At 41.5% G+C, this 15,364-nt stretch overlaps 1 protein-coding gene across 1 annotated transcript in view; it reads right to left on the reverse strand.

The window, feature by feature from the left end:
- LOC124623084 (serine/arginine repetitive matrix protein 2) overlaps positions 1 to 15,364 on the reverse strand; it is a 495,093-nt gene that overhangs the window by 92,662 nt on the left and 387,067 nt on the right. Inside the window, exon 12 of the mRNA XM_047148875.1 lies at positions 11,399 to 11,677. Coding sequence (XP_047004831.1) covers positions 11,399 to 11,677 — 279 coding nt within the window. The remainder of the gene's footprint in view (positions 1 to 11,398; positions 11,678 to 15,364) is intronic.

The raw sequence follows: 15,364 nt of genomic DNA on the forward strand, positions 1-15,364 counted from the left end.
TCGTGTCATGCACTCGGTATCCGATTTAACGGAAGATTTTCTCAAGAAATTAGGATTTGATGACCTAGAGATAATGGAATGCATTTTCAAATGTTTTCCCAGCTCCAGTAGAAACAGTCTGCGTCTGAGTCACATTTTTTGTTTTAGGGTAGTTTTGTGTGTAAATAATGTATGCCGCTAAGCATGCAATATCCAGAATGCTGTAAAAAATGCTAGCGGCCATCTCTGTGTCCTCATTTTTACACTGTAATGAGAACACAACTTGTCCATATTATCAACGCCATCTTTTGTGCTGTTATGATAATGTATAACATCTGGATTTTGAAAGAGGCCCAGAAGTGTATGCATCATAATGCATTGTGGATGACATTAGAACTGCTTCGTCTTTTTTTGGAAAATGTGAACTCAGAGAAACGTTATATTCATTGAATCCAAGTACAGATGACAGTTCTTGGCGTGAAGAGGAGGGTTGCATTTCTGGTGGTATATAGGGCTTGTTTCCTTTTACAGTGCCAACTATAGACAATTCCCAAGTCATCAAAAGCCTTGTTAGAGGTAAAGTTGTGAAACAATTGTCGGTGACTATATTTCTGCCAGTACCTTTGGAATAGTAAGGTAAATCTTTTACTACCATCTCCCCTTGATTAGCTTCTCTTCCGGAAGCAGATTTACCTCTATACATTTGGCCAGTTATTGGATAAGAAATTCGCGAATCACAAACCCACCAAACCTTCAAGCCACATTTGCTGGCTTTCAGGGCATGTATTGAATAAATCTTGTCTTTGCTTTGTAAGGAGAAAGCTTATTACCGACAGTGAGTCAATAAGAAGGCACATAGCTTTTAAGAAGATTTGAATGTAGCATTTGAAATATGTCAGATATTGCATCAGCTTTGCCACTTTTCAAACGCTCACCATAGTGTTCACCAGTCAAACCTTACAAATTTGTTAATCTGCTAAGGGATAAGCTTGCACGATACAGTGGGAATGCATTTCTTTTCCACATTTCTTTTGCGTGTTCATTGTTAGAGAATCTTACTCCAGCTGTAATCAGCATAACAAAATATGCAGCAAAATCTTCAGTTGTCAGTGGCTTCTACACTTTCGCTGCTCCTTTTGAACTCATGTTACAGTTTGTGTATACTTGATTTGCCTTCCTGTTAGTTTGACTTATTGTTATGTCACACATTTCTACTGTAACTATATTCTTGAAGGTGTGTTTTATAGAAAGAAGTTTTGTTGTACGTGTTGACCCACCCCTTTCCCGCGAAATGTAATCTTTCAGCAATTTTCTTGTGCCAAAAGTTTCCTTATGCCATTTAGTTCCATCTTTACCACGTAGAATACTTGCAGAAGACGCAATCGCTTCACTGTTTTCGTCAGATCTGTCCGCCACTACTATCACTTGTCTCTCTTTTAACTTCAGTATCACTACAAGCACCAATAGCACCTTCAATATCTGAAGCAGGAGCATCTTCCTTAGTCGGCACCCATTGGTCTGTAGAATCTTCGTCGCTGAAATCTGTAGTGTCATCCTCTTCTGTACCACCAGCAGGCAATAACTTTCTATCATACTCTTCTTTCGCTACGTAGCTTAATCTGCTGTATTCAGATTTAGAGAGTTCCAGTTTACCATCCATGAGAATCCAGAGTTGTGGTTCACAGTAGCAAAGTTTATACAATAATAAACAGTTCATAGAATTACGCAAGAGTAACAACAGTTGCTAGCAACAATTAGAATGCCTCGTTGCAACGATTTCGTGTATACCAGTGATCTCCATACTAACATAGAGATCACTGGTGTATACCCACAGTTGAGTGTTGCCAACCGTGACTGTACGACAGCAGATTCACTGGTAACCTCGTTATAGAACAAAGTGTATTTTTTTGAGTGTGGACACAACGGTTAATTTATGATATGACCGTTCCGCTATGAAAGTTTGCTTCATACCTCATATTCATGAACAGCAGTCAGATTGCGTTGTTGTTAATTCATAAGTCAAATTTTATACAGAAAGCAATATTTTTGGGCAGTAATACCAGAGTCATAATCTGATATGCATTCAGGGTAAATTATAACATGTATAGCAACTTTCAAGATCATCGTCAAATTTTCTAAAATGTGTCACTTCCTTCGGTAACTTTATTGGCCTTTAGATGACGAAATTAGTTTCGTGGAAACGCATGTAACTCAGTATACATAAGTCACCTGAGAGCCCAACAATGTAGGAAAAAGACAGATTGCTGCTTACCGTGAGCAAGACACGGGAAGTGGCAGATACTTACCATAAAGAAGACACGTCAAGTTGCAGACAGCCACAATTAAGGCACATAAAGCTTTCGGCCACAGCATTCATCAGTAAAAGAGACACACACATACATACACACCATTTACGCACACGACAAGCACATCTCACGTACACACGACAGCTAACTCCAGAATATCGGGCCTGATATTTGCATCAATCTAGATTAGGTATGTGAGAACACAGACTGCCCTCTGATATTTCACGTTAGGAACCAGCAAGGGCTTGTCCTCCGCAGTTGGTCGGAATGCAGGTCTGGTGCCGAAGCTTTCGTAATTAAAATTCCAGAAGACGCTGATACTTCCCGGAGGAACAGAATATATAGAGCGGAACTAACTTGAGACTTTAAGAAGGCAAAAAAGAAAGACTGAATAGATCAAGGAGAACCAACGTGTTGTATTACCGTTAACTCGTTTTTCCGATGCGGATGTTTGAGAAAAGAAAAATGTTTCAGACAGTTTCATTATCTTCAACCCTTTAGCATCACAGTTGGTGCCATCCGCATCTGCAAATCCCTGCCATTAACATGCCAGCGGACACGTTAAATATGTTTCCCTGGCTGTACTTGCAGATTACAATGAAGAAAAGTAGCTATAGCATGTTGTTCGCTGCTGAGGTTTATATCGTTACAGGATAAATAGTGTTCAAAACTAATACATCTACTCCTACGTCTTTCTCTGACTGTTATAATACCCACCACCGTAGTCGAAATCGCAACGTACGGTGGTAGCCAGTTCGAATCCTGTATGAGGAAGCAGTTTTCTCAGCCAGTATTTGGCCTGCAAGGGGAGGTGTAAAGTTCCTGATCACCAGTGTCTATTTCAACGTCCTGGATTAATTTATATACCTCTGCACAGTGTCTCACGTAGTGAGGGCGATGACACTGTTGATGGTAACTCGTCTGTGGAATGGCGGTTCTAAGCCAGTGATCCACTTTCTGCTGTTCGAGAGGAGCACCCTCCTCCAACCGTCGTGTGTGTATGGTGTCTGCTCTTTCAGATATGTTCTATAGAACAGACGTCACATATCGAGTACAAATCGGGACGGAAGAGGACAGGAGCGAATGAACTGTGCAGTTTATGCAAATTAGGCAAATATCTCGAAGCGCCTTGCGCGGCTTGAGTGAGGTGAGGAAGCTTATTTCGTAGAAGGACGCCTTCCAGCACGACACTGACACCTCCCGCATAGGTCATACGCTATGTGGTGTCTGTCATATCGAACATGTTATCAAGATTTAAGTGAATTTGAACATGGTGTTATAGTCAGCGCACGAGCGATGGAATACAGCATCTCAGAGCTAGCGATGAAGTGGGAATTTTCCCGTACGATCATTTCACGAGTGTACCGTGAATATCAGGAACCCGGTAAAACATCAAATCTCCGACATTGCTGCTGCCGGAAAAAGATCCTCCAACTGGACGAACGACGACTGAAGAGAATCGTTCAACGTGACAGAAGTGCAACTCTTCCACAAACTGTTGCAGCTTTCAATGTTGGGCCATCAACAAAGTCAGTGTGCCAACCGTTCAACGAAATATCGTCGATATGGGCTTTCGGAGCAGGAGGTCGACTTCCACTCGTGCACCCTTGAAGACTGCACGATACAAAGCTTTAGGGCGATGACGCCCAATGAACTCCTCATTGTGGATGTGCAACAGGCTCAAAATCTTACGGGAATCAGCGAAATATCGCGAGGAATGTGGATAGTGGGAAAGGGGCACTACATTTATAGTGTGTGGATAACTTGAGAATTTGGGTCTGACAGGAGGCGTGCTGGGGTAGTCAGTGCAGTTGCGATGACCACCGTGTCCGGATAGCTCAGTGGGGATATCATCAGGAGACCCGAGCTCGAATCTTGGTTCGCCACAAGTTTTCAAGTTTCCCTGTTATTAAATCGGTGCCCACTTGGAGCCAATGTCTGTAATTCCTTTGCGCCAATCGACGTACAACACAAACATAATATCATACTACACTGGTACTTCTATAGTCACCAGATACCTCTGATATGCAACTCTCATTCTCCGCAAATGAAAGATGCCGTGGTGCACAGAGGAAGACGACCCTCCCGAATAGACGGCTGAACTTGCTCTTACGGATCAGCCAGCCAACATTGTCATACGACTCTTTCATTCACACTGTTGTAAAGATCAAGTATTAAAAGTAATTACGCTCCTTGCTAAACGATCTAAATGATAGCACAGACGACCTCTGGGGGTGCGACTGCAGATTGAAAAATGCTGTGCATTCATCGCCGCCTGCGATCACGTTATCCAAAACGCCTTTGCACGTGGGCGGCTTGGATAAGCAGGCTCTTCAGTGATTGGAGGAGGGAAGCGGTCTGTTAGACCTCCCCAACGGGACATACCGGTGATGGGCCACAACATTATGATCACTGCCCACTTCGAGATACAATGCAAGCGCGTTAGGCGATAAAAGAAATCGCATGAGCGGAGCAACAACGGATGGGTAATCATTCTAGCGACGATGTGAGCCGCAGAAGGGGAAATCCATTGTTACGGCCCAATGCTCCGGAATGGAAAGTGGTTGAAAGACTGTGAAGCCGCGAGTGGGCGGCAATGTGTTGGGTCGGTCACGACGTGGAGGTCGCACTCGCCTGCTATGTAAAGCAGTATCCGACGACAAAGGACATAGCTGGTGCAGGCGCAAGTGTTTTGAAACACGCCTTCCAACGCACTTTGTTAAACATCGGGCTCCGCATCAGACAATCCCTATGTGTTCTCATGTTGGCCAAACGGCATCGTCAGTTAAGATTGTAGTGGGCACTGTATCACCGAGGCAGACCGTCGATAAATGAAAACTTGTTGCCTGGTAGGCTGAATAACGTTTCTTGTTATACCAGGCCGATAGTCGTGTGCAGATACTCTGTGATCCAGGCTCGGAGCACGTATCGCGCCATAGATACATGCTAGTGGGGGACAGAATTATGTTGTGGGGGCTTTCACCGATATTTTCTGAGTGTGCTGATATAAACCCAGAGATTTACTATTTAGTCCGGAGACGACTTACATGAATTTAGAAGGAAGAAACGACGCCCTGAATTGTGGAAGAGAAATATGATTAAGCAAAATGTGGTCATCGGTTTGGAGTATATCAACTGGAAAGCAAACATTGTTCCTAAAAAGGAAACAGGCGCAGACTACACGTAAATTGTCATACAGTGTTCGTTGTTTGAATTCTCTGTAGAATAGAAGAAGCAAGTTGTGTGGAAAAATTATACCAATATGTGATTGTTTTGGGCTGTTATGCATTACTACATATTTGAGTACACTGTTCAGTCAAAATGAGTAGAGTGTTCAGTCAAAATGCGTCGTTTCACCCAGTAGCAGTGACTGGTGCAATATGCATTTCTGCTGGTTAAGCCTGTGATAGCCCTTCATTTTCATAGTGCACCAAGAGTACAAGTGCACGTCATTCCTCTGAAACATGAGAAATTACAGGTGGTTTCTTGCACGATTGACGTTATCCCTTTGTAGTTTCGTGAGTATTTTGATAATATTCCAAAGCAATTTGCCGTTAATACCGTGACTGACGGAGAGGAAGGCAATGAAACTTGAACTGAGATTTGTGACAGTGCTCAAGAGTGATAATTTTATGAACATATGTGCCTGTCAGAAGTAAACAGGGTTGTTCAATAAGTAACAAACGAGGAATTAATTTTCTGATGTTGCAAACCAATGCACTAATAATGATATTGTCTTCCAACATATTGTCTACTTTGATATGTATTGTTTAATTATGAATGTTTAAACAAATAATAGGAATGTGTATAACATGTTGAAACGACAAATAATATTTTGCTTGAAAATATACCACAGGGCTATTACAAATGATTGAAGCGATTTCATAAATTCACTGTAGCTCCATTCATTGACATATGGTCACGACACACTACAGATACGTAGAAAAACTCATAAAGTTTTGTTCGGCTGAAGCTGCACTTCAGGTTTCTGCCGCCAGAGCGCTCGAGAGCGTAGTGAGACAAAATGGCGACAGGAGCCGAGAAAGCGTATGTCGTGCTTGAAATGCACTCACATCAGTCAGTCATAACAGTGCAACGACACTTCAGGACGAAGTTCAACAAAGATCCACCAACTGCTAACTCCATTCGGCGATGGGATGCGCAGTTTAAAGCTTCTGGATGCCTCTGTAAGGGGAAATCAACGGGTCGGCCTGCAGTGAGCGAAGAAACGGTTGAACGCTTGCGGGCAAGTTTCACGCGTAGCCGCGGAAGTCGACGAATAAAGCATGCAGGGAGCTAAACGTACCACAGCCGACGGTTTGGAAAATCTTACGGAAAAGGCTAAAGCAGAAGCATTTCTTAAACAGGAGATTGGAAAACCGATGGATCGGTCGTGGTGGAGATCATGATCAACAATTCATGTCGTGGCCTCCACGCTCTCCCGACTTACCCCATGCGATTTCTTTCTGTGGTGTTATGTGAAAGATTCAGTGTTTAAACCTCCTCTACCAAGAAACGTGCCAGAACTGCGAGCTCGCATCAACGATGCTTTCGAACTCATTGATGGGGACATGCTGCGGCGAGTGTGGGAGGAACTTGATTATCGGCTTGATGTCTGCCGAATCGCTAAAGGGGCACATATCGAACATTTGTGAATGCCTAAAAAAACTTTTTGAGTTTTTGTATGTGTGTGCAAAGCATTGTGAAAATATCTCAAATAATAAAGTTATTGTAGAGCTGTGAATTCGCTTCAATCATTTGTAATAACCCTGTATTTTGTATTGCATGATACTTATGATAAAATAAGTGTTGTTAAATCCAAAAGGCGATATGTCAGTCGTTTCGTATTACCATTTTCTATTACTTGCCTGTATTCTATGATTACAGATTTTGGTATAAGATTGTGTTCTTGCTTATGAACATGTTTGAGTAACTACCAGGTTTGGGAACAATACTATTTAAGATTATACACTTTTTTCAATATGTCTCGAAACTACTGTTGAGTGACATGTTCCTCTTTTGATCTAAACACCTCAATTACTTACAGAAATGTGTACTGCCGGTAGAATTAGAACAACAGGTGTGTGCGCATTTTGGGCACCTACATTACTTTCAGTTTGTAAGACTAGAAATAAAATGTGAAAGTGCAATAAATGGTGTCTGGTTAGTGTTACAACATACAAAATAAGTGGCTTAAAACATCACTCTGTGGGTAAATGGCAATCTTCAGCATCCTTCTATTGCACCATACTTCAACAGCTTCTTTCCTCTTATCGTCCAGGAAAGACTTCGTAATCCTGACATTTATATATTACCTGAAAATTTCTCTTTTTCAGAAATTCTTTTCTTGCTATTGTCAGTCAATATTTCATGTGCTCTCTACGTCGGCCATAGTCAGCTGTTTTACCACTCAAATAGCAAAACAGACCTACAACTGCTACTGTCTCATTTTCTGTTATAATGTCCTCAGTGTCGCCCGATTAATTCGACTACGCTAGGTTACCATAGTTTTGATGTTTGTCTTTTAACCTGTTTTGAAGACAATGTCGATTCCGTTCAAGTACTCTTCAAGGTCCTTTGTCGTCTCTGACCGAATTGTAATGTCATGGGCAAACCTCAAAATTTTAATTTCTTCTTCCTAAACTTCCCAAATTTCTCCTTGGTTTTCTTCAAAGCTCACGCAATCTAAGGATGGAATAAAATCTGTGATAGGCTAAAGCTCTTGTCTTACTCCATCCTTAACCACTGCTTCCGTTCTGTGTCCTTCGGCTCTTACAACTGCCAAATGGTTTCTGTACAAGTTCTAGATAATTTTTTGTTTCCTGTATTTCACCCGTTTCCTTCAGACTTTGAACAAATGAATTCCAGTCGACACTGTCAAAATTTTCTCCAAATATAAACATCCTATGAGCGTACGATTGTCTTTCTTGTAACATGCACGCTGTTGTGTCATATCAGTAAAGATGTCTGATTAGATGTAACAGAGTCCCACGGTGCCTCAATATTGAGAAGGGAATCAAATAAATACAAGTTCTCCAGGGAAGCTTCACTAACCGATAAAAAATGGAAAATTGTAATTTCTGGGACAGCCAAGAAGCTACATGAAACCTTTCACATGTCTGGGAAACAGAAGTTACATTAACATTAATTCAGCCAATCCACAAAACTGACTCCAACAACTTTAGAGGAATTTGTCTCGTACCGGTGACTTACACAATTCTTTCAAAATCATCACAAAAAAGACTGGAGAGCCAATTGGATCAGCAATTAGAAGATTACTAAGGAGGGTTTAAAAAAGATCGAACCTGTGTGGAATAAATTTTAAGGATGAAATTTATAATCAGATATAGATGAAAGGGATCTAAAAGTATTTATATAACATTTGTAAACTTAAAGACAACATCATTTGATTGACAGCATCTAAAAAGAGTTGCAGTCATAAAAGACACAGAAATAAACACAAAACGCAAAATTAAATTTTTAGGTGAAACCTCCAGAGGTCTTGAGATCAAAACTGGTGCAAGACAGAATTGATTGTTTGTATTTCGCCAACGATCTTGCCATCTTAGCTTAATGTATAAAAGATGGAACAATGCAGAGAAATCTTCGGCAAGAGAAAGCTTCAAAACCAGACCCATACGTAAAGTTAAGGAGAAAACAGAGTGTATGGCATTTCCGAAGGTCACTCCGAAACGCACAGAAACTGGATGTGGAGGAATAAAAACGCTAAAAATTTTTTGTAACGAGTTGAAATAATACATCTCAATGCTGAATGCTAACTTAGCAAGGGCAAGGAAAATGAAAGTGGCTTTTCAGTTAGCAAAAAAGTTGTATAGCAAGAAATCCTCATCCATAAATGCAAAAGTCCGGCATTGCAACACTTTTATTAGACCACAATGCCTTCATGCTTCACAATGTCTTTCTTAAAATACAGGCAAACAATCAGATGATAGAAAAAGAAGGAAACTAGAATAGTCAGAATAATTTTTGAAACAAAATATGACAATGGGAAATGGAAATTAAGAAGTAGTAAAAAAGTGTATGAAAGAACCGAACTAATATTAGGCACAGTGAGTTAAAGACGAGTTGTATTGTATGGACACCCAAAATGATAGATGAGAAAAGAATAACAAGAATTTCAACTTTTTTGACAGAAACTCAAAAACATCACTGATGTGGATGAAAGAAGTTAAAGCAGACCTGAAGGAAATGGAAATAATGGAGAAAGAAAGAGGAAAGAGAAAGAAGTTCAGACCAAAAGTAAAAAGTTTCAGGGACTTCCAAACGAAATGCAAGAAAAAGATAGACGCAATATGGATGGCAACAAGAAACAACAAAGTACGGAAAGAATGAAAACCTACTGGACAGGAAGAAAGGCGGAAAGAAAGACGTTGCTACAAAAACGTGTAATAGGCATTTGTTAGCGTAACATGGCGCTAGGATTATAAACTTCAAATGGTGACAGAGTCACTTGCAATCTGTGACAGTGATCAGAACCCTGCGGTTCGTCATAACTATAAATTGTTTACTAATTTGTCTCACAGAACAGGAACTAGCAACATAAACAAGCGAAAGATTATAACGATGTAAAAATGTGGTGTCTTTGCTCAGAGATAATTCATTACTAATTACATTCTGGACCATAGGTACTTATAACAGTTACAAAGCCATTTCAGTCTTACAACAACTCGTTAAAAGTATTACTATTGCAAATAGATGGCATTAAAGCCACAGGCAAAAATTAAATAAAATAAAAATGGTCAGTCAGAAAACAGAATGTGGAAAGAGCTACAGTGCATCATCTGTTATACCTACGAAGCTCCTAAAGAGACTCACTGGCACTGTATTAGCCTTTTCATTTAGTGTGTTCTGTCCATGTTTTCTGTTATGAACGAAAATTTCCAGTTCTTCGTAAAGACTGAGTTTGCGGCCTTTGTTTATTTTGTGAAGTATTATTATATTGTCCTGTATGTTATCACACGAATGTAAGAGTTGCTTTCTCCACCAAAAATAAAGTAGGTAATAGACTGCCGCACAGTACAGAAGCCAGTAAAGATAAATTCTGCAACTCATGTGTATATAAGGTAAAATGCAATCAATGCCTCATATAGTTTTTCGGTCATACCGGACGAAACTTCTGAACAGATTCAAAGAAAACGTTAATAAGTTTAGATATAACACAGCTAATAAATCTGCCTTACCTACACACGTTCAGTACACAGCATATTCCTTTGGTAAAATAGAGGACAATCTAATTATGCTTCACAAAATAAACAAAGGCCAGAAACTCAATCTTTGAGAAGAACCGGAGGTTTCAATTTGCAATAGAAAACATGAACAGAACACACTAAATGCAAAAGCTCAGACAGTGACAACGAGCCTCGCAGATACACTACTTGATGCACCATAATCCTTTCCACTTTCTACTTCAGGAGTGACCTTCATAAAAGATAATTCCAGTAACACTGTACAGAAGCAGTAAGAATTAGGTAATGTTGATACTAAGTCAGCTAGTTTTATATTTTCTTTATTTGTGTCTTTAATGTCATGTATTTGCAAAATTAATAATTTTAATAATTTGTAAAGAACGAAACAATTTTATAATCGTTATATTTATCTATGGTCCACAATATAAATTAGTAATGAATGGTATCTGAGGCAAGTCACTATATTTTTGCACCGTTATAATCTCTGGTTTGTTATACTATTGGCTCCTGTTCTGTGAGACAGATTAAGTTAAGAATTAATATTTATGACGCACCGCAGGGTTCTGTGCACTGGAAAAGGTTATAAGTAACGCCGTCACCCTTTAAAATTTATAATATTAGTGCCATATTACGCAAAAAGTGCTTGTTATACGTTTTTGTAGCAAAATGAAACCACTACAAAGAACTGGCTAGATCCAACTAAAGAAAAATTAACGTAATATTTTTGTGTGTAAATTTTCGAAACGTGTCATGGGATGAAATAAAAAGAGTGACTGATGCAGTCTTTTGGTTTTGGTTGAACTTTAAGACGACTGAAGAAATTTCATGTGGTCCTCTCAGTGGGTTAAAGAAGTAAAGAAAGAAAGAGAGACGGAGTAGAAGGCGGCTGGCGCTCGCAGCGCTCACCTTCTCGATGCCGGTGGTGGAGCTCTTGATCTTGCTGGTGAGCCCGTTCTTGAGCAGCTGGAAGCGCTTGGCGGTGGACGTGGAGAAGAAGGTGTCACGCAGCGAGTCGAGCGTGCGGTGGCGACGGTAGATGAGCTCCTCGTTGAGCGACGCCTGCTTCTGGATGTTCTGCCGCACGCGCTCCTTCTCGCGCAGCCGCTCCGTCGACATCATCAGCTCCTCGTTCATCGAGCTCTGCTTGAACACGTTCCCGCAGCGCCGCACCCCGCCCGCCGACACCTGGGACACAGCAGGGCGCTCTGTGACGCACCACTCCCAGCCGCGCCTGGACGCCAGGGCTGGTTTCCGATGTCCAGTGGATGGGGATTCTGTCCAGCCTGGAGAAGGTGACTCGGTCTTTCCATAGAGCATAGAAGTAAGTAACGGGGCGTTTCCTATGAAAACCACTTGGGTACCTACAGCGCCTAGTGCAGCACCCGTCGCGCCGTGTTTTCTGTGTTTGCTTGTTTACTCACTACATCATTAAACCTTTCTACGTTTACGTTTATACTCCGCAAGGCACCCAGCGGTGTGTGGCGGAGGCACTTTACGTGCCACTGTCATTACCTCCCTTTCCCGTTCCAGTCGCGTATGGTTCGCTCGTCCGCAGCTCGTGGTCTCGCGGACGCGTTCTCGCTTCCCGAGCACGGGGTCCCGGGTTCGATTCCCAACGGGGTCAGGGATTTTACCTTGCCTCGAGATGACTGGGTGTTTGTGCTGTACTCATCATTTCATCATCATTCCGCAAAGTGGCGAGATTGGGCTGAGCAAAGGTTGGGAATTTGTACGGGCGCTGATAACCAAGCAGTTGAGCGCCCCACAAACCAAACATCATCACCTCGTATGGTTCGCGGGAAGAACGACTGCCGGAAAGCCTCCGTGCGAGCTAGAATCTCTCTAATTTTACATTCGTGATCTCCTCGGGAGGTATAAGTAGGGGGAAGCAATATATTCGATACCTCATTCAGAAACGCACCCTCTCGAAACCTGGCGAGCAAGCTACACCGCGATGCAGAGCGCCTCTCTTGCAGAGTCTGCCACTTGAGTTTGCTAAACATCTCCGTAACGCTATCGCGCTTACCAAATAACCCTGTGATGAAACGCGCCGCTCTTTGGATCTCCTCCGTCAGACCGATCTGGTACCGATCCCACACTGATGAGCAATACTCAAGTATAGGTCGAACGAGTATTTTGTAAGCCACCTCCTTTGTTGATAGACTACATTTTCTAAGGACTCTCCCAATGAATCTCAACCTTACCAACAATTAATTCCATATTATCATTCCACTTCAAATCGTTCCGTACGCATACTCCCAGATATTTTACAGAAGTAACTGCTACCAGTGTTTGTTCCGCTATCATATAATCATACAATAAAGGATCCTTCTTTCTACGTATCTTTCTATGTATTCTGTCGGGTTTGGTTTAGATTTGCTAGAAATCACGTTAACTACAACTTGTTCATTTTACATGGCCAAAGACAGAACTCCACAATACACGACTGATGCACGTGCCTCGCCATTGTACAGTCACGTTATAATCATAATGCGTTACTACTTCTTCGTATTCTTATCGTCTGCTGAAATGCAAATATACGTGACCTAAGAGTAAGCTGTAATGGAGAAGTGTTGACAAATAACGTAGTTCAGCTCTGTCGAGAAGAAAAACGGAAAGATTTAGCTTCCTTTTAAAAAATGTAAAAGAATAGGATATTTCAGGTTGAGAGGGAAATCATCGTAGAATGGTGTGCGCTCTTGAGAGAGAAAACGAGGCAGGTGTGAAGAAACCTACAACTGTGATCTGAACTCCAACTTTAGTCAATAGATCGTAAAACAACAGTTTTTTGATCGAACAGTCCACGACAGTTGGTCAGCGCGCCTGACGAAGGTGACATGTCTGATCTCCGAAATATTGTACCCGCTGGACGCTATGAACCGGCAGCACACCCATGGACTGTAAATACACCGGGAGAAACTGAAAATCACAACAGTTTTAATTTCGTACGTTCCTCTTTAGAAGAATGTATTAATAGCAATTGTATTAGACGTTTGTTCCAGTTATTAGACATTTTATTTATATTTTCATTTCCTACGTTTTCCCGTAGAATATATCAAAAGCGAAAGTACTGTTGACTCCTACAATCACAGCTGTATTGTTCGACCGTATAACAAGTTTTATTTTCCTATTGTTCAAAAAATGGCTCTGAGCATTATGCGACTTAACAGTGGAGGTCATCAGTTCCCTAGAACTTAGAACTACTTAAACCTAACTAAGGACATCAAACACATCCATACCCGAGGCAGGATTCGAACCTGCGACCGTAGCGGCCGCGTGGATCCAGACGGAAGCGCCTAGAACCGCTCGGCCACTCCGACCGGCTTTCCTATTGTTCATTTCGATTGTTTTTCCCGTAGACTTATGTTAAAAGAATGTACGTTTGTTCTGTTTGCTGTACTTGTACCAAGTATAGTTCAGCAACCCTATTACATTTTGACTGAGCGCAGATACATCACTCGCGCGTCATTCAGAACAACTAACAGCACATGTCAACAATTTGCAACGCGCTCAGCTAACAGGGCAGTTGTAAACTGAACAGGTTCTGCAGAAATTAGCGAACATGTTTTTCTTTCATTGCCAGCCTCGATTTGTGTCGGCGGCGTACGAAGAACAGAAATACGAGGCAACTCCGCACTCGACGTAGCAGGCTGCAGTAGCCACGAGCCCGCATCTCGTGGTCGTGCGGTAGCGTTCTCGCTTCCCACGCCCGGTTAGTTAGGTTTAAGTAGTTCTAAGTTCTAGGGGACTGATGACCATAGATGTTAAGTCCCATAGTGCTCAGAGCCATTTGAACCATTTGAATAGCCACGATCTCACGTTCTCAAACACATCTTACGTATTATCTCGAGAATGAAAAGAAATACGACTTTCCTTCCACCGTTAAAAACAATTTCGTTATGTTAACTATATTTTATGCGCAGCAACCTATGTTCTAAAACCCACCACAGTTAAACTGGCCAGCGACTACAATTTTCACTCCAGAGTTTTCAAAATATATGCGGTTTTGTATTTTAAGTATCACACTAGCTATGGACAATAATGAAAAGAAAAAAAGTTCATTATCAAGCTACAATATGTTGCTACAAGATGCGGAAAAATAATATTTTCTTGCCGAATAGTTTACTCAAAGTCGAATGTGAAAGACTGCATAACGGAGAACACGCGCGAATCCCAAAGTAGTAGTTTTTATATTTTTAGCGATAACTAAAAGTTTTATTGAGAAAATAGCTAAGAAGCGGATGTAGCTTTGCTTCATCTACGTGAAACGATTTTGTTGACATGAAATTTCATTCCCTGTGCATTGTATCGCACCTGTTGCTTGGAGCGACCAGCTCTTCAGCGGTTATGGGGTACCCAAAGGGACAGGGAAGCTTGACACACCTCGCGCAACCGCTGCTTACTCTGCGGGAGGGTTGAGTAAGAGCTGGTGTGGGTGGGGGAGGGGGAGATGGCGACAGGAAGGGCATGAGACAACCCTCGAGCACTTACATTGCCAAATCCATTTAACGTGCCGACCCCGAGAAGATGTGGGATAAAGGCCAGTAAAAAAGCCATGAGCCAGATGGGGTTGGGGTATAATGAGTTGAGAATGTCGTTTAGCATTCGATTTGTCGGACCTCGGAACCTCCACGAAAGTAATTAGATTTCTACAGGATATTTATTACTGGTGCTGTAGTAGTGACAATGTATTCCCGTGTCGCGGATCAAAGGGGAACTGGCGACTCTTATTTAAAGTGGTTTTAATACTGTAGTTGTGCTGAGAATTAAACGAGTGATACGAGAACTATCTTCTGACATGAAAATTTTCTGCTATTGAAGTAGAAAAATATTTACGATGTAAGAAAAGTTGCTTTTTCCCGCTGCTTAATA

Source organism: Schistocerca americana, chromosome 7 (assembly GCF_021461395.2).
Source record: "Schistocerca americana isolate TAMUIC-IGC-003095 chromosome 7, iqSchAmer2.1, whole genome shotgun sequence".
Lineage (NCBI taxonomy): Eukaryota > Metazoa > Arthropoda > Insecta > Orthoptera > Acrididae > Schistocerca > Schistocerca americana.